The 21,345-nt window shown below is 34.6% G+C and overlaps 1 protein-coding gene across 3 annotated transcripts in view; it reads right to left on the bottom strand.

Annotated features, from left to right (window-relative positions):
• The window catches only part of DMD (dystrophin), a 1,854,428-nt gene that overhangs the window by 1,132,573 nt on the left and 700,510 nt on the right, over positions 1–21,345 (bottom strand). For all 3 annotated transcript variants that reach the window (XM_031673322.2, XM_072956638.1, XM_072956633.1), the window contains one exon: positions 2,732–2,893. In XM_031673322.2, coding sequence (XP_031529182.2) covers positions 2,732–2,893 — 162 coding nt within the window. The remainder of the gene's footprint in view (positions 1–2,731; positions 2,894–21,345) is intronic.

Genomic DNA, 21,345 nt, shown 5'->3' on the forward strand with positions numbered 1-21,345 from the left:
TGCAGGAAATGCAGTCCTTGAAGTAAATCTGAGTACTGGATAATTCTCTTCCAGAAAACGATTCACTTTGCTGTCATCTTAAAATAAAATCTTAGAGAAGAAAGTTTAAATAGCTTTGGGGTGGCTTGCACTTCCTAGTATTATATATTACCATTTGGGGAATTCAAAGTCAAGAATTATCTTAAAAATGCAGGTGCAATCAGAAGTGTAGGGAAAATGGATTTGAGCTTGTTAGTACTCTAAAATCTCTTTTTTCAAGTAGATCTGCAATTTCTAAATATACTTGTGTGCTGTTATCTAAGTATTTTGAACCATTATAATTAATATTACTATAGCTTTTTTAATTTGAGGAAACCAAGCAAAATTTTTATATTACATTATTAAAAACTAGTATGTTATAACCATGTTTATAGAATCATACATGCATATCTGAAATTTAAAAAGCACTCACAGTAAATAAGCTTTTCAGCTAAACAAGATTTTTTTCTAAAAGTTTCCATTTTTTTCCTAAGAAAATAAGAGCTTTTGCCAATCTCAAATTTGCTACTCATTGTTTCATTCTACAAGCCTCAAAAAGTAACTCTATATATTTTATAGTGCAAATATCCAGTTTTAATATTTAGTGTTTATACTGTTCAGAATTTCCTAATTACATTCAGAAAGTTATGAGCAGTCTTTAATCAAACATTCCTCCAAATTCATGTTACTAAATTTAAAAAAATTAGCAGTTCTACTCTGCCTTTAGTTTATAATCATGTAGTTCTTCTCAATTGAGTAAAAATGTCCCATTCCTGTCATGCATATTTCTAAAATCTGTCTATAAAATTTTGTTAGAGATTCAAATTGGAACAGTCTTGGAAGTAGTTAATGCCAGATAACTTGACTAGACTATGTAAGTTTGAACAAATGTACATACTGGGAAGGTTATATACTGCCCCAGGGAAAAACTATCATGAGAACTTTAACATCAGGGTTCACCCCAAATGTCACTTTCTTCATCTCCTATTACAATGGTCAATGAGGAACCCCTCTACCCAAGACTGTTTAAGTCTATCCAAACTACCTGTACTCTGTCTATCTCATACTCTCAGGGACTTTCCTTGTCAAACTTAGACAATATGGTAAACTAGCCCAGGCTATTGTGTATACTGATTCTCTAAGCACCAATTTAACTGTGATTCACTGTACTGTAATTGCATCTTAACCATAATTTATAAATCCAATATTTTACCCCTGAATTTATTTTGACACGAAAATATTCAGGTATTTCCACTTATCAGTAAAGAGAGGGCCTTGGGGATGGACAGATAACCTAATGCCTGTCATACCATAGCATATTGGTCTGAGTTATTCCTGGGTGTTGGGTTCATAATACGCATATAAGAGTTGAAAAGTAGATACATTACCTTACTACCAGAAAACCCTAAAGGCATTTAAATAAATAATACAAATGATACTTTGCATACATGTAAATGTTATTTAAAAATAGAAATACAGCATTTTCAAATTACTTCCAAAGGTGAAAGGTAATTTAGATATAGCCTGAATTAACTCAGTATAAAGTTGACTTAGATTTATTTTCATTAACATTTAACTCCCATTCTAGTAAAACTACTTTAACACATATCATAATTCAGAGCGAGTAGGTTGAATGTATATGTGTGTGAGTATACAGGAGTATACAGAGTAGCATTAGTAGTAGTAAAATGCAAATTCATATTTCTTTCTTGTTATTAATGACTTGTAACACATTAAACACAGAATATAGAGATCATATGACTTCTGATTCCAAGGTAACAAAGATGAGTTGATAATAAAGCATTTGAGGCTGCATTTTATTGTACATTTTCTTTACAATTTATATTGCTGTGGTTTCCCTCGAGCCAAGTATAGCTTGAAAATATTGATGAAAAGAAAACTTTAGTGTGCTATTGTCCCTGTATTTTAAGTGTCCCTACTTCAAATTCTTCCATTATATACATTTAAAAATAAATCTCAGTAGAATACTAAAAAATAAAATAATGTCATTTGCAGCAACATGGATGGACCTGGAGGTTGTCATTCTAAGTGAAGTAAGCCAGAAAGAGAAAGAAAAATACACTGTGCTATTGCCTTTATGTGGAATCTTAAAAAAGAAAAAGAAAAAAAGACACAAATAAACTTACTTACAAAAGAGAAACAGACTCACAGACATAGAGAACAAACTTATGGTTACTGGAGGGTAAAGGGGGTGGGAAGAATAAATTGGGAGTTTGATATTTGCAGATACTAACTACTATATATAAAATAGATAAACAACAAGTTTCTACTGCATAGCACAGGGAACTGTATTCAGTACCTTGTAGTAACCTATGATGAAAAAGAATTGAAAATGAATATATATATCTATATGCATGACTGAACTATTATGCTGTACACCAGAAATTGACACAACATTGTAAACTGACTATACATCTATAAAAAAGAAATATAATGTTGTATATATGAAGCTTATATAACATTATAAGCCAATGTTACCTCAATAAAAATTTTTTTAATTCTTTTGAAAAAAAAAATCTTAGCATACTGATCTAGAGATTTTTTCTTTCCCCCTTATCTCCAAATAGTCAAATCAGTCAATCAAGTAACTCTCTGGACAACCAGCTGAATAAATTTTAAGTTAGAAAATCAGCAATGTGTTGTTCAGATAATAGAAACAAAAGAAGAGAAGCTCATTCCAGGTTCTACTTGCCTGGGCTTCCTGAGGCATCTGAGCTGCGTCGACTTTGTCAGCACTATAAGTTGCCAACTGCTTGTCAATGGATGAGAGGGACTCCTGAATTAAGTGTAAGGATTTTTCGATCTCCTGGGCCGACTGGATACTCTGTTCAAGCAGCTTTTGCCTCCTCACAGCCTAAAGAGAAGAAGAAATAAGAATGAGTAAGTTCAGTGCTTCCTTGTGATAGTTTTTCTGCAATCCTGCTGCAAAAGTAAATGACGATTCTAGATTCTTCTCCAATCACCTTTTTGTAAGATAGATTTCGCAGCTTCCTGCCACTCATTCAGCTCTACTTACAAAAATGAAAATAAGAAAAAAAAAAAGAATCAGCACACAGAACTGCAAGATCGGGAATCTGTGCAGGACAAAACCACTGTATTATGTACTTTAAGGAAAGAGGCTGGGAAAAACATTAGTGAAATCATCTCCGTCATTGCAGTCTGCCGTTCCCAGGCCGAATGTTCCTCCTGATCTCATTATGTAGTTCAAGAGATTTGGTTTACTTAGAATAGGGTCATCGTCATCAAAATCCAATTCAAGACAGATAATCCACTTCCACCAGTGAGACACATATACAATCTGTTCAGAATCAGCTTCTTCTCAAAAGAATTTTAGATAACCATCTGGTTAAGGATTTATTTTGAATACCATTTTGACCAGTTTTGAATGGTCTTTTTTCCTTTACTTTCTTTCACAATTTGAATTATGGAAATTGCTTATACAATTGGATTTGTGTTACTGATGAAGTAGAACAAATAATAGGTAATCCTAATATAGCTGCAATTAATCTTGATTATTACTGTAAGTATGATTAGGATAATTTAACATTTTTTAAGTATAAATAACATGCTGAACAGACTGCAGAGTCTCCCTTCGAGTATCTGTTCACCTTTAAAAGAGTGGTTATAAAAGGAATGGGACAGGCAACTGATTGAGAATTCCTTAAGTTATGCATGATAATCGAGTATTTTTCCTCATTATACAATGTGTAGGCATGATTATCTGGTACAATAGAACTATCCTTCCCACAGACCATGATTAGTGTTTTAAAAATAATACTGCTCTTTATATTATATAAAGACTATCAGGCATTGTATCAAGAATATAAATGTTGGCTCTTAAGCTTAAAATATACTGGAGATGTCAATGTTCTTTAATGAAGTCAACTGGGAAAACGGCATTACTCAAGGAAGAATAAGACTAAAGTCATCTGGACCAAGGGAAAAGGAGTGGAAGAATTGTGATACTGCAGAAGCAAAGAGGCTATTCTCAGTATTTCTACCTATACCATAAATCTTCAGGATGCTGTCCGAAGCTTTTCTCTCTTCTCATTCTACCTGTACCCTTAATTTCAAGTACACCTCACATGCTTACAATCCTCAAATCTACATTTCCAGTTTAGTTTTCTCCCGTGATCTCCACACCTGCATATATATTATCTTACTTGACACTTCCATTTGGATGTCACCACAGCCACCAAAACAACAGGACCAAATATGGACCCACCGTGTATTCCCTTCTCACCTACTTCCCACATCCCCAACTTGTTTTTGCTTTGTCTCTGTATTTTTCTTCCTACTACAATTATGTACAATTAATCATTGCTTTTATTAAGCATAATTTTGGATATTCCATCTTCTATCACGTTCTTCACCATTTTGCATTTAATCAGTCCATCAATCACCAAGCCTTTCTTCTACCTTCTAATGTCCCTTGATGACATCCTTTAGTCCCTCTCCCCACCATCATTACTTTACTTGATATCACTAGTATCTCTTGCCTTTAACATGTTCCTAGAATATTGGTCGGTATCCTGCCCTGCCACTAACCATCTGCAAAGCAACTACATTGTGTTTTTCCCAAAATAAAATAATGATTCTCTCCTTTAAATTCTTTTGTGATAACTTATTTTCCTTAGGATAAAAGTCATGTTCCTTAATATGCCTCACAAGTGCCTTCACTGTGCCTGTGCTGCCTTCTACTACTTGCCTGAGATAAAAAGAAATACTAATTTTAATTTCCCAGCATATATTACATCTCTCTTTATACTTGCCCTTAAAAATGTTGGTTCCTTTTCTTAGAATAATCCCAAGCCCAATTTCCTTTTATTGATTAACTTACATTTAGCCTTTGAGTCTTACCTTGAAAATGTGGACATGTCCCTCTCCAGGTGGCTGTCCCTGACACCAAGTGTTCTCTCTTGCACTTTGTATTTCTGCCTTAGCACATATCACATCATATTGTAATTTCCCATTAACTTCCTCTACTTCAGACTATAAACTATAAACTCTAAGGAAGTTACAGATTATGGTTGTTTTATTCACTGTTCAGTATCAGTTCTGAGAAAAAAGGCCACTAGTTTTACTTATGGCTGGATGAATGATAAAACAAGGCTTTTTAGTGGGGAAAACAGAGAAGAGTTCAAGTAGTCTAAGGCGAAAAAAAATGGATTTCAAAAGAAATGGGGGGAAAATTTCACCACCACTTAGAGATACATTCTTCCAATAACAGATCTTCATGTTAATTTTTTATTATTATTAAATCTGTCAGAATAGGTTGAATAGGTTGAAACATTATTGGGAGCAAACTTTAATCTATTTCTATTAAAATACTTAATCCAAGCCAGTGACCAAGACCCTGCCCTGTACACTAACTCAAATATACTTTGCTTATTTTTTTCCAGGCAAAACATCAACAAAAGTTGCATCACATAATAACTTAGATAACAGTGCTCATGGCTATAATCAGATCTCTCTGTGTTACAGAGCAGAATGTCTGTCGCCTACCCAGAGTTTCTCCAGAGAAAAGGCTCTCTAATGATAAAATTTCACCATTGTGACAGGTGGCAAGAGAAACCTCCCAATCACAGCATGTAGTGATTGTCTACCCAGGCATTGTTTAAATCTGGTCCTTTATCTGGATAATGGCAAAAACAGCTTACTCTTTTGTGCACATCTGTAGAACATTAATGTAACTGAGTAGGATATACTATAGCATAATATTAAACAGCATATCAAGACTCAAAGTTATTTTTTGGAATCTAACTGTTTCTATTCATGAGATTCTTGGGGTTGAAAGAAGTGTAATGGCCTAAAAGATGATGGCAGAGTTGACCTCAAGTGGTTTGGTTCTTTGCCTGGCCTGGCAGTCAATAAGAGAGACTGATTTATACAGATTCTTTGATTATCTCAGGGAGTGAAAAGAGTTGATGTCAATCCAAGCTTGCAGAATTCTTTGAACTAGTAATGGCATTAGCAGCCTTCTATTTCTAAACATCTTGTTAGGCAGACCCTGATGGGATGCCAAGCCCGTGGATTTTCTAGGATGCTCAGCACATTTGACCTGTGCCGTCTCACTGAATGGAGCTGGTAGGATGTCCTGAACCATAATCGGATTTTTGTTGTTGTTCCAGAATAATACTCAACTGTTGTTTTAAAATGTTATTTCATGTCTTTAGCTAATCCGCTCAGCAATAAAAGGAGCCATACAGTTAGACAAAAACAGCAAAAGTGACGAGAGAAAGACATTAAAAGACTGGCAATCAACAACAAAAATATAAAAGTAGAAAACTGAATCCTAGTAACAGTTACCAAGAAAAAAACATAATGAAAACACATTTAATTTGATTTTTCAGAGAAAATTCAGAAAACTAAGATTTAAAAAAAATCAACATACATGAAAATAAATTATTCTTATTTCCTCAAATTGCTCTGCAAAAAAACATCAAAAGTTCAGTGACTTTTGTTGGCAATGGAAAGTTGTCTTCACAGTGAATTGATTGTTCCTCACATTCCTATTTTTTTAAATAATGTATTAGCCCTTGTGACCCAATATTACAAACACTTAAATCAGAGTGCAGCGTGCCTAAGAAACTGAGGAAGAATGAGTATTTCATTCTGGAAGAATACATTTTTCATGTGAAATAAAAACTAGGAATCTGCCCCAAAATATACATTTTTAAAATATGAACACAGGCTTTAAAATAGAAAAAAAAATTAGACAAATTATCCCATTGATTTTTTTATAAATCATCATTCATTAAAGGAGGTACATATCCTTAATATATTTATTATACTCATTATAAAATATAATACATTTTGTTTCATTAAAGGGGTAATAGGCAAACTCACGGTTGCAAATTAATTAGGAATTTGGGTGTTTCACTATTAAAATAGGTCCTGAGGAAATTATTATATATATTTTCCTTATAATTAAGCTTTCTAACCAGCAGTAAATACTTGTTAAGCATAGAATATATTTTGAAGAATTAAACTATATGTATATTCTCTCACCATAGGAAGACTGCAACCAAACTAGACAAAAATCTAGTAGAATGCAAGGATACAACATTTTTCAGCCAAAGAAAGAAAGAAGAAAAACAAATCTACATTAATGAGTTAAAGAATGGCAGAAGAGTGCTTTTGTTCAAAATTCCTAATCCTACACTGACTGCAATTTCTCTCTGGGTCACATATTTCACAAATTTTATATATATATATATATGTATATATATATTTATACACATACACACAGTATTTATATATTATGGATTACAAAAATTTTCCTAAAATAAATAGTACTGAGAAAGTTAATTCATAAAATAGCATGAGCTAGTTTAAGGCCATAAAAATAACTTTCTTCCAGTATCTGTGAGATATAGGAGTGGGAATCGGAAAAACTCTCATTGTTTTGTTTCTCCTTTTAGGATGTGTGTTATTGTTTTATTTGCTTTCTTTGGGAAAGAATGGGGAAATGGGATTCTGATGTCCAGATATTATTGTGGAGAACCCATTGGGTGAAGGAGGTTTTCATGAAGAAACCCTTTGCTGTGGAATCCCTTGTAGAGGATACAAGAGTTATGATAGGGGTCTTATGAAATGGGAAGCATAAGCGTGGAGAACATGTACTTTGACTTCCTGGTATCTTTCACAAACCTTTGTTTTTATTCAATTATGTAATAAATATTCCTTGGTTGCCTCCTATGTGTCGGGCAACAGGGGCTCAGTTTTTCTTTTTAAATTACTCAACAGATTCAAGCTTAACATTGCAAAATTGACGATTTCATTGGCCCTATGTGAAAAAGGGAATTATTTTAGCAGACTTTTGAGACACATTTGGTTTCTCAGAAGTCTAGAGTCGGGATTTTCTAAAGATTTGTAAATTCTTACTGGTTCTCTTTCAATTTACACAAAATTTCAGGCTCTTAGTTCAGACTAATTACCTAGGAGTTTTTTTTTTATTATTATTACTCATTTATATTTCTAGGAAATAAAGAAAAGCAGAAATTAGATGGCTTATTTAAAAAAAACAGAATATGGTTCAGATCATCTTGCAATAAAATATACACTTATTTATTTTACTTATTTATATTTTTTATTTCTAAGTACTTGCCAGTGAGATCTGGATATGTCAAATATTTTTATTTCCAACATTCTTTTCTTTTTTCCTAAGTAATGAAATATTTTAGCCAATGTTAAAGTTAAACATCATTTCTTTGAGTGATTTTTGTAGTACATGAACTAAAAAACAAACATAGAAAAAAATATATGTCCCAGAAGGATGGTTCAACATACACAAATCAATCCATGTGATACACCACATAAACAAAAGATAGGACAAAAATCACATGATCGTCTCAATAGATGCAGAAAAAGTACTGGATAAAATTCAACACCCATTTATGATTTAAAAAAAAAAACTCTTACCAAAGTGGGTATAGAGGAAACACATCTCAATGTAATAAAAGCTATTTATGACAAACCCACAGCCAGCATAATATTCAACAGTGAAAGCCTTCCCACTAAAATATGGAAAAAGACAAGGATGCACACTCTCACCACTTCTATTCAACATAGTCTTGGAAGTCCTAGCCACAGCAACCAGGAAAGAAAATGAAAGAAAAGGGATTCAAATTGGAAGAAAAGAGGAAAAATTGTCACTATATCTGGATGATATGATACTATATATAGAAAACCCTAAAAGCTCCATACAAAAACGACTACAGCTGACAAAAGCATTTGGCAAGGTAGCAGGATGCAAGATTAACATATAGAATTCAGTTGTATTTCTTTACACTAATAATGAAATAGCAGGAAAATAAACAAATAATGCCTTTAAAAAATCATATCCAAAGCAATAAAACACTTAGAAATAAATCTGACCAAGGAAGTAAAAGACTTATACACGGAAAACTACAAAACATTGATTAAGAAAATTAAAGATGACTTACAGAAATGGAAAGATATCCCATGCTCTTGGATCAGAAGAATCAATAGTGTTAAAATGGCCATACTGCCCAAGGCAATCCACAGATTTAATGCAATCCCTATCAAATTACCCAGGACATTTTTCACAGAACTAGAGCAAATAATCCTAAAATTTATATGGAATCACAAAAGACTCAGAATTAACAAAGCAATATTGAAGAAAAAGAATGAAGCTGGAGGAATAACCCTCCCAGACTTCCGAAAGTACGAATGACCTACAATAATCAAACAGTTTGGTCCTGGCATAAAAACAGACATATAAATCAATGGAACAGAACAGAGAGCCTAGAAATAAACCCACAGACCTATGGGCAATTAATCTTCGACAAAGGAGGTAAGAATATACAATGGAGAAAAGACAGGATCTTCAGCAAGTCATGTTGGGAAAACTGGATAGCAGCATGGAAATCAATGAAGTTAGAACACTCCTGAGTGTTCTAAATTCAAAATGGCTTAAAGACTTAAATATAAGACAAGACACGATAAACCTCCTAGTAATAAACATAGGCAAAATATTTTCTGACATAAATCTTAGCAATGTTCTCTTAGGGCAGTCAACCCAGGCAACAGAAATAAGAGCAAAAATAAACAGATGGGACCTAATTAAACTTATAAGCTTTCGCACAAAAAAAGAAACCATAAGCGAAACAAAATGGCAACCTACGGAATGGGAGAAAATATTTGCAAATGATGCAATTGACAAAGGCTTAATTTCCAGAATATACAATCAGCTCATAAATCTTAACAACAACAACAACAACAACAAAAACCAACAACCCAATCCAAACCTGGGCAGAAGATCTAAACAAGCAATTCTCCAATGAAAACATACAAATGGCCAATAGGATCATGACAAAATGCTCAATATCACTAATTATCAGAGACACACAAATCAAAACTATAATGTGGTATCATCTCACACCAGTCAGAATGGCCATTATTCAAAAGTTCATGAACAGCAAATGCTGGAGAGGGTGTGAATAAAGGGAACCTTCCTACACTGTTGGTGGGAACGTATTTTGGTGCAGCCATTATGGAAAACAGTACTGAGATTCCTCAAAAAGCTAAAAATAGACTTACCATATGATACAGGAATCCCACTTCTGGGTATACATCCAGAGGGAACTCTAATTCAAAAATATACATGCACCCCAATGTTCATAGTAACACTATTCACAATAGCCAAGCCATGGAAACAACTTAAATGTCCATCAAGAGATGACTGGATAAAGATGTGGTATATTTATACAATGGAGTACTACTCAGCCATAAAAAAGAATAAAATAATGCCATTTGCAGCAACATAGATGGAGCTAAAGATCATCATTGTAAGTGAAATAAGCCAGAAAGAGAAAGAAAAATACCATATAACATCATTCATATGTGGAATCTTAAAAAAAGAAAAAGAAAGGGAAAAAAGGACACCATGAACTCATCTACAAAACAGAAACAGATTCACAGACATAGTAAACAATCTTATGGTTACCAGGGGAAAAGAAGTGGGAAGGGATAAATTTGGGAGATTCAAATTTATAAATGTTAGGCACTGGGGGGAGGGTATAGCTCAACTGGTAGAGTGCATACTTTGCATGCATGAAGTCCTGGGTTCTATACCCAGTATCTCCTCTAAAAATAAATAAACCTAACTACTTCTCCCCCCACCACTGCCAAAACAAAATAATTAAATAATACAATAATAAATAAATTATAAAAAATAAAATGTTAAAGTTTTTTTAAAAAGCATTTAAATGTTAGGCACTATATATAAAAATAGATTTTAAAAAAGTTTCTTCTGTATAGTACAGGGAACTATGTTCAGTGTCTTGTAATAATCTTTAATGAAAAAGAATATAAAAATGAATATATGCATGTATATGCATGACTGGGACACTGTGCTGTACACCAGAAATTTACACATTGTAATTGACTGTACTTCAATTAAAAAAAAAGAAAAAAATGTGTCCCAAATTCTAATGCAAATAAAGGAAAACAAGTATAAATCCTTGAAGTTTTTGCTTGTGGGAGAGCTTTAATTGCCACCTTGAATGCTGCTACCTTGCACAAGATGGCACAATAAGGAGTATTTTTCTCATGGACAGTGGCTACAAGTGGGAGTCTGATAAGATGTGCTAAAACCAAATCCAACTCTCCACAGCTCTTCAGAAACTAACATGGAGACCAAGAGAGGTCCTAATCTGCTTGTTTAACAGCCACACTCGACTACACAGATTGTCCTGACCAAGAAGTTCTGTTTTCTGGAGTTTCAAGTTCAGGGGGCCAGGCAACTAATGCAACTACTTCCTTACTGCTTTTCTTTGTTACCTACTAAGAGGCTGTAATTTGTTCAAGTATCAAATAATACGAATACTTAATTTGACTGAATTATGTTGGTAGGATTCAGAACATGTTTGATTAGCTGGTTCCTCCTGTCCTCTTATTTAACTTATTAGCTGCTCTGAAGCTCCACTATTACGGTCAAGAATACACTGGACTCTGTTTTTTTAGAATTCTGGCTATAGTCCTCAACTGAAAACAGTAAGTACTAAGTTCCTCTCAGCCTAATAAATGGAAATAAAAGATCTATCTCAAAAGGGCTTACAAATGAGGTGGGAAAGCTGGCCTTTCCATCATTACTCCAATCTTACTTATTTTAAAACCTTCTGAAAATTTAGGAGAGAACCACAGTCATACTGAATTCATGGCCCAGGGACAGAGTGTGATGGCTTCTTCTGTTTACTCCTTGAGGAGGAATAAAAGGTGGTACTTCAACCCTTCTGCACCAAACCAAGACCATCACTCATAGAGTCTACAAAGTAGAAAGGGGATGGCATCTAATCACCAACTCGAACTCTGCGTATGTAGCTGAGTACATTATTTGCTGTCTATGACTACTTAGGGGTTAAAAATAAGGATCTGGAAATGATGTCATAGTGAGGAGAGGGGACACGTGTACTTTCCAAAGCTTGGTGTGGCAAAAACATTTTCATAGGTCAAGTAGACACTGAAGAAGGTAGCCATGTTTGAGCTGTCTAGTAGGAATACTGCTTGTGGAGCAAGAGTATTCCAGGATGAAGAGGCTCTAAGATATCTTTACAGAGCATGTTTTTCTTGTTAAAGATACAGGAAGACAGAAAAACTTCTGTAATACCTCCTAAAGAACCCACACTTGCACCCTAAAGAAAGCAAATGTTTTGTGTCCTTACATGTAATCCATGAACATCATAAAGATGCTAGTTAAGAAGAGACATTTGCCTACTTCTTCATTCCTACTTCTTAGGTCAATGGAGAATAATGCAACCCAGGTTGGGGTGAGTGAATGTGGTGAAAGTGTAGGGAGGAAACTGACCACTCTTGTCTTCCAATGCAGGCCAGTTAGGCATGGTGTTAAGTTTGAGCTGAAAACAGAACATTCAACTAAATATGAGATAGAAATTTTAAGGCAATTTAAACTGAATTTAGTGTTTTTAATATCATAGAGATTGGAAAACAATGGAATCTATTCAGGATGCCAATAAGAAAGATGAATCAAACGTCTGCTTGAAGCAACACCATCTCATGTTTGTGTTCTATCTGGTTCAAACTATGCAGCAAACTACTGACACCGTCCACAAATTCAGCACTTGATAAACCGAGATAGAGAAAGAGGAAAAAGATGGTTGTGAGTAACAGCTAGAACGTGGTTCCGGGAAAGACAGGACACAGTTTATGGAAGGCTTGAAGAGACAGATAATGAAGGACACAGGAAGTGTAATTTGAAGCACTGAGAATTATAGTAGTATGGCATGATTAGAAGACTTATAAATGCCTTTGTTTTATACAACAGCCAGCAGATTACACGCGTTTTATACCCATCTACCAACGTTCCATGTAGTAGACCACTGCTACCATTAAATGCAATGCTTGGCCTACTGATGAATAATTTCAAGGAGCAACCAATTAAAATCTCAGATGCATAATATGAAGGTCTTTTAGGATGGATGCCATGAAAATGTCAGAAATTATTTAAGGATCACTAGGAATGTCCTATTTATCTCAGAAACAGGTTCTCTCAACTTTAAGTTGTTCAGAACTGGCAGGAGAATGTCATCCAAAGAAGGTGAAATTTGAAGAACATCCTGGGTCTCACTGTAGACTTAGATTTCTTCTGGGCTGATGAGCAATAAACATTTCATTTTTCATGATTTTGTATGGAGAAGGAAAAATAACAGATCCCCACAATGTTGCATATAACATTTCTAGATGGTTAGGCATGCTTTCAGCAGGGTGAGGAAATGTTTTTAAGAAAAATCAAGCTAGTATTTTGCAAAAAGAATTAAACAGATTAAAAGAAGAGCAGAGGAGAAAGAAGATAATTTATAGCAGGAAGGACAATTTACAACTGCTCACAATCTCAGGAACCATCAAAAGCTTCAGTTGGTTCATTTTTTTCTTTTGTTTTAAAATTAGTCTGTCCAATTTTTTCCTGAAGAAAGGAGGTCCCACACAGTGTTCCTTAGATAAGAAAGACCAAATAAATAGAAAAAACTGCTGCGTTAAGCCACTTTACATTTAACTCATAAAGGGTTCTGGCACAGTTGGTTTTTGCGGCATATTTGTTAATGTACTTGACAGAGATGAAGGCTATAAATAATCACACAGATGCACACATTTCTATACATATTCTTTAAATATAAAAGGATGTTACATTATTTACAAGGGCTTTTAGATTCAGTTTTGTTTATATCACTTAGTTTAAACCCACTGTACAGAAAAACCCCAAAACCATGTGCATGGAGCTCCCTATAATTTCCTTTAGAGGAAGATTATAAACATTAAAACCACTGGTGTCACGGTTAGTTGAAACTTCATCTGTTTTAGGTCTGTGCAGGTCCCTCGAGTTCTCCTGTGACCTCTGGGGGAAGCATGCTTGAAAGTAATGTTTGGGAATCACTTTATCAATGGAACCTGACATCAGATCGCCATGACTTTCAAGTAAAGCATTGGTAGAATGGTCAATGAGCTGTACAGTAATATATCTTAAGACATTTCTGAATTTTTGCTGCATCTATTCATCTTCATGGGTAGACAAATGAAATTGGTCTTCTGCCTTGACAGGAGCAAACTGATGTATTATTTCAGCTTCAAAAAGAAAGTGATGGAAGTAGAATACAGTAAATCCAGAAGGAATCTACAGAGTTCATCTTGTCCCAGTCTTTTCAAGGTAACAAACACCACCACCCGCTGCCCCAGTCAGTAAAGCTTCCCTGGGCCAATGGTGAGGTGCTCTCTGGTTGCACATGTGCTCATAATATTACTCCAAACTTCAGACAATAATTTATTGACACTGCAAATAATTAAAGTATCACTGAACACTTCTCCTGATACAGAATAACAAGACAGAATCAGAGTCTGGGGATAAATTGGGTCAGGATTAAGCACAAGATTAAGTAACATACAGAGTGTATATAAGAGTAAAAATCCAAATCTTGGGGTAAAATCAAGTTGTAGAATGAAGCAACGACTGGAGGTCAGAAACAGAAGTAGGGATGCAGCCACTGAGAAACTTAGTTGATTTCTGGCAATCGCTTCTGTTGCTGTCCCAGAAAGCCACAAATGCATCGACTCTCCCCTAATTCAAGTATACATGGAGGAAGGGAAGGTATCCCAATTAGAAAAACCATAGGTGGTGCTTCCAAGCTGAAGTATGCAGGTAATAACCCCAGTGGAGAAGGCCTCTAGTGAGGGAGAGCCTACAGAGACCAACAGCAGATAGACTGGTAGTTGTGTCAAACTGTCACTGTTATGTAAATGAACCGGCCACTAGGTAGTCCTTGGGTCAGGGTAGTGATTTCCAGCGGGCACAGTAAGGTGACAGAAACATCAGAGTGGAAGAGCTCTTGGTGCAAGTCAAACTTTCCATACGGGAACGCAGACCCTCAGGATAAAGCCTGCACATGGTGTTTCTGGCCTCCTGGACTTTAGATGATGTGCAGGAAGCACATCCTTCACAGTTCCTTTCATAGAGTGCCTAAGGATGGCCACAAGGTTTGGTTATGAATAAAATAGTTTTCAGTCTTCAGGCAGGTCAGGTAGTCTCAAATACAGCTTCAATAACCAGAAATGGTGCTTTTCTGATGTACCCTAGTGATCTCCACTGGATCTCTTTTATTGTGATGTTGGCCCATAATAGCCAGAAACCAGTGTCCAGGTTCCCTTGAAATAAAATGCGCTAGACTCTGTTGACCTCTATGGTCAATCACCAGTGGGGTTAAATTATACTCATATTGGTACCAACTAAAAGTGGTATCTGAGAAACTGAAGAAATACTCTTCTCTCCTGGGATATCTGGGATGACTGCTTTTCATCCTTTCTGGAGGCATGAAGATTAGGAAGATGAAGATGTTCAGTTATCACGAACATTTCACATGATAACTATGGTTCTGGAGAAGTTGTAGAAGACAGTGTGGTTTCCTGCCACCCTATTTATCCACACTACACTGAAAAATTCCTCAGGTATAGATCACTAAATAGCTGCACTGTTGTGTCTGAAGGCTATTACAAGGCTTTCAAATATTGTGTTCTTCAAGTAGATAAGATAGACAAGACTACAAATGTGTACCAGGAACTCCTGCCAGAGTCTTTGGCTGTGGTATGATTCATTTGGCTGGGATGTGCACCTTAAACAGCAAGAGCAAGATGTAGGAAACAGCTGCTTTTGCTTTTACTTGCCAAATATGCTGTAAACTTACTGAGAAGTAGGCTGGGAGTGCAGAAAGAAGACTCATGTGCACTGATGTGGGCACGAGGAACAGATAAACACTGGCAAAGTGGTGTATTATACTCAATTGCTTGTTAGAGACCAGGGTCATCTGTCACTGAATGCTATTGGGAGATATTAAGCTGGCTGAAATAAACATAAACTGTTTCCCAACTTCCTCCTCTATCTCCACCCCTAGAGGCATCTTCTTAGCATCCATAGATAAAATTCATTGTTCTGGAGTTGTTTCGAGTAGTAGAGGAAACAGCAACCAGCAACCAGCTCTCAGGTGGTAAGGCCTCACTCATAGGATTGTTGCATTTGTCATAAGTCAGATAGAGCTGACAAGCTGTGGAAAATGGTTACTAGGGTCATGCAGAACTGCTTAGTGTCTTTTAAACTGGTCCCACAGGGAATGTCTGTTCCATTAAGGTTGTGGTCTGGGAGGGAGAAAGAGGTAGCATATTGTGGAACATGGTGGTACACTTTCTATGCCATCAAAAGTTTGGTATAGTTTCCTAAAAGTGCTCATTCTACTCCAGCAGGAGACTGTGGCCTTGAAGGAGAACCATTTTTATCCATGCTCAGTTTAATTGTTCAGGAATTGAAAAGGAGCTTCATCTATGGAATAAAGAGATCACTCAGCTCTAATGAGCAGTGGCTGGACATGAAAAAGTTAATGGTCACTCTGGGAATGAATCTGAGACCTAGGTCACATTAGCAAAGTGGACTGCCATTAAACAATTCATGCTCAGGCAGAGGTCAAGGTCAGAGTTCCAAACCTGAATAATCATCAGAATCTAGAGGAACTTTTCAAAATACAGTTTTCAGTCTCAATCAAATTCTATTAAATTAGAAATTCAAAGGGAGTCAGCAGGGAATACGTATAACCTAAAGTTCCTATAACCCTTCCATCTGTGTGATTTTGATGACTAGCTAGATTTGAAAAGAATTATCAAGAGTGAAATTTGAAAGAAAAGATGCCTTAAACAAGAATTAAATAATAACAGATAAATGCAATTAATTGGGCTCCCAACAAAGAAGAGGAAAGGACAGAATACTACTAAATTGGCCATTTCTTTATACAGATCAGAAAATGTAAGGAACTTGGTAAAACAGAAGCAAGAAAGCACTTCTCCAATTTTCTCTGATACTTTCAATGGAAACTTCCTAATGAATATGTGTTTTCCATGACTGAAAAAAAAACAGCTTGATAAATTTGAAAAATATTTTTATTCCTTATCCCATACATGGATTGCTCTAAGATACTAGAATACATTGTAAGGAAATGTTCTTGATCATTCTTTCTCCCATTTCCTTCTTTTTTAAAAAATGAAACTATTATTTACTAGCACCAAGTAATTTTAGTGCAGATTTGTCTGAATATTAAAGGCCAGTTTTGATCCTTCAACCCAAGAATCTATAAGTTACTTGAAAAGAAAATCAGTTTAAAAAGAATCTAGAGTGGTAAAGTAAGATGGATGAGATAGATGAATCTTTACCTTGAGAATAGTATTTTGTAAGACTTAAATATTAGTTGTAAGGAACGATGGACAGAAGTAAAAGTTATACGAAAGTCTCAAGTCTCATTTACAAAAAGAGAAAACTCTCAGGGATGTTTATGAAAATGTACATATAAAAAAATTAAAGGAAACATTTCTATATAAAAATTCATTTCTAAAATGCTACTTTACCAATCTATACTACTAATTTAATTATTGCAATTGATTAGTTTTAGGTCTTAATATCAGATTTTTTCATTTATATATTAACTCTCTCTTTTGCTATTCCAACTGTAGAGGAAAGGGTTCAACTACTAAATTATAAGAAACTTCAAGACAATATACTTTTAAATAAATAAATGTATTCACTCTCAGTCATAAAGATTTTAAAGCTCTCTCAAAGCATTAAAAGCAACTTGTCTAGTGTGAATATATATTTAAATGTTAATTATGTATTAAAATACAATGAAACTATAAGTATCTATATTTATATATAAATATATACAGAAATATACATTCGTGTATGTGTGTTGATGTATCCCTTCGCGTTTAGATCAAAGAAAGTGACTGTATTATATTTGGTATGCATACAGACAAAAACATTTTAACTGCTGTCTTATAAAAACATTTCAGAAATGTCAATACAAATGACCCAGGAAACACTATTTACTGAAGTAGGGTAAATTGTATTTAAAGATAATTATAGAATTGCTACTTAAAAAACAAAACAAAAAATAAATCTCCATGATTCATGATGATTAAAGTAAGAATGAAACTCATTTATGAACGACCTCTGTTCTTCTGAAGGTTATATAATATTTCACTTTCTGTATCTAAAAAATAGAGGGCAATTAAACTCAAAATACAATCTGCACGTTAAAATGTTATTAAACACAAGAATTAAGGATCACATAATTGGGAGGGGGGATGGGTATAGCTCAGTGGTAGAGCATATGCTTAGCATGCACAAGGCCCGGGGTTCAATCCCCAGTACCTTCATTAAAAAAATAAAACATTAAAAAACTTCAATTTTTTTAGAAGAAGAGCCACACAACTGATGATAGGAAAAGAAAGATACATTTCTCAGGTAACAAAAGATGATACAGTAGGGGAGTGGGTTGAGGAGTAGAAAGAAAGAAGTGAGGGAGATAAATAGGTACAAATTTTCAACAAAATAAATAAGTCACAGGTATGAAATGTACAGTGTCGAGAATATAGTCAATAACTGTGTAATATCTTTGTATGGAAACATATCATATGTAGACTTAATGGCAGTAATCATTTTGAAGTATATAGAAATATTGAATCACTATTTTTGTGTAACAGAAAATAACATAGTGTTTTACGTCAATTATACTTCAAAAACAAACTCATACAAAAAGAGATCAGATTTGTGGTCACCAGAGGTGGGGAGGAGGCAAACTGGATAAATGCTTTCAAAAGGTACAAATTCACAAGTATAAGCACTAGGGATATAATTAATGTACAATATGAGAAATATAATTAACACTGCTGTATGTTACATATGAAAGTTGTTAAGAAAATAAAGCCTAAGAGTTCTCATCATTAGGAAATTTTTTATTTCTTTAACTTTGCATCTATATGAGATGATGGATGTTCACTAAATTTACTGTGATAATCATTTCATGATGTATGTAAGTTAAATCATTATGCTGGATATCTTAAACTTATAGAGTACTGTATGTCAATTATATCTCAATAAAACTAGAATAAAAAATAAAGGATACAGATAAACTGCCATCTAAAGAGGTATATACGGTAATGTCTGGAGGAGTTCCAAGCACTGGAGCCTATGTCCCTATAGTGTTAGAGTATGTCACCCTTCCAGTGTTGATGTGTTCACCAACCTGGAAGCTTTCTGAACCCCATACTACTGGGATTTTTAATGGAGGCTTTATCACATATGTGTGATCAATTATCAATTCCATTACCAGCCCTTCTTCCCTCTCCAGAGAATGGAGAGTAGGGAAGAAAGTTCCAAGCTTCTAATTATGCCTTGATCTTTCCAGAGACCAGTCCTCCTTCAGGAGCTACCATCCAAGAGCAACCTCATTATAACAAAAGATATTCCTATCACCTGGTAAATTACAAGGAGCTTAGTGTCAGATGCTCCTATCACTCAGGAAATTACAAAGGTCTTAAGAACTCTGTGGCAGGAACTGAAGTCGAAGACTAAACATCAGAACAAATGTTTTTCCTAACATTTCTATACAGAAGCATTTTAAGAGCACTGTGTCAAGAACCAGAGAGAGTGACAAATATATGAACTTCCTAAATTAAAAAAAGCAGATACAGCAAACAGAGGAGAAAAACTATTTTATAATTAAAAAACAAAAAGCATATACTGTCTTGTCTATTTTTCTTACATTAATGAGGGCTTTGCTATTGGATTTATCACCCATGTGTAAATAGTACACAGTTGAGATTTTTCTTTCAAAATGTAGTAACTCTTGTCCAATTATTCAACTAAAATTATTATGAGGGCAAGTTGCATATTCGACCACTCAGCTCAAAAATAAAGACACCTTGAACACAGATGTTTGGCATAACAGTCTGCTTATGGTGCACTTTTATTTAAAGATAATAGTTTTATCAAAGAGCATTCAACCTAGGAAAGTCAGAATTCAATACATTAAATATCCTTCTTCCAATGTAAGAAAGAAGGCATCAAATTTAAAACGTGGAAAAAATGTAATCCTAGAAGCTGTATCCATTAGCATTCTAAGAATTAGAGTAAAATTGTACCTTTCAAAATATTAAAGCAGTTATCGTTGGTCGAGCATTTTCAGTGAAATATTTTCAAACAATGGTCTGCAGAAACGAGTCGAAGTTCTGTAACTCATGCATAACTTTAAAAGCAATTTAGGCGTAAAATTTACCAAATGTATAAAATGACAATTGGGGCTGGCATCATGGGCTTTTAACCTGGCAGTCATGTGAGACTCCATACTTCTAGGACTTAAGCTTGGTTTCATGTTCTGTTATAACTGTCTTGAGATTCTTAATTTTAAAACAAGGAGCCTGCATTTTTTTGTTCTGTCCCTAAAAATTATAAAGTATCTGATCCTGATTACAATAATTTGGGGAAAATGGCCAATAGCTATAAGGTTGAAATAAGAGTCTAAACTATCCAACAGCACATAAAAAAGATCATACATCATGATCAAGTTGGACTCATCCCAGGGATACAAGAATGGTTCAACATACACAAATCAATCAAGTGATACACCACATAAACAAAAGATAGGACAAAAATCACATGATCATCTCAATAGATACAGAAAAGGCACTGGATAAAATTCAACACCTGTTTATGATAAAAAACAAAAAACTCTTACCAAAGTGGGTACAGAGGAAACATATCTCAAAATAATAAAAGCTATTTATGACAAACCCACAGCAAGCATAGTACTCAATGGTGAAAAACTCAAAGCCTTCCCACTAAAATATGGAATGAGACAAGGATGCCTACTCTCACCACTACTATTCAACATAGTCTTGGAAGTCCTAGCCACAGCAATCAGGCAAGAGAGAGGAAAAAAAAGGGATGCAAAGTGGAAAAGAAGAGGTAAAAGTGTCACTATATGCAGATGACGTGATACTACATATAGAAAACCCTAAAAACTCCACACAAAACCCAACAGAGCTGATAAAAAAAAAATTCGGCAAGGTAGCAGGTACAAGAGTAACATATAGAATTCAGTTGCATTTTTTTACACTAACAATGAAATAGCAGTAAAAGAAAGTAAAGAAATAATCCCTTTTAAGATGGCATCCAAAGCAATAAAATACTTAGGAATAAATCTGACCAAGGAAGTGAAAGACTTATACACGGAAAACTACAAAACATTGATTAAGAAAATTAAAGATGACTTAAAGAAATGGAAAGATATCCCATGCTCTTGGATCAGAAGAATCAATAGTGTTAAAATGGCCATACTGCCCAAGGCAATCCACAGATTTAAAGCAATCCCTATCAAATTATCCAGGACATTTTTCACAGAACTAGAGCAAATAATCCTAAAATTTATATGGAATCACAAAAGACTCAGAATTGTCAAA

Source organism: Vicugna pacos, chromosome X, assembly GCF_048564905.1.
Source record: "Vicugna pacos chromosome X, VicPac4, whole genome shotgun sequence".
Lineage (NCBI taxonomy): Eukaryota > Metazoa > Chordata > Mammalia > Artiodactyla > Camelidae > Vicugna > Vicugna pacos.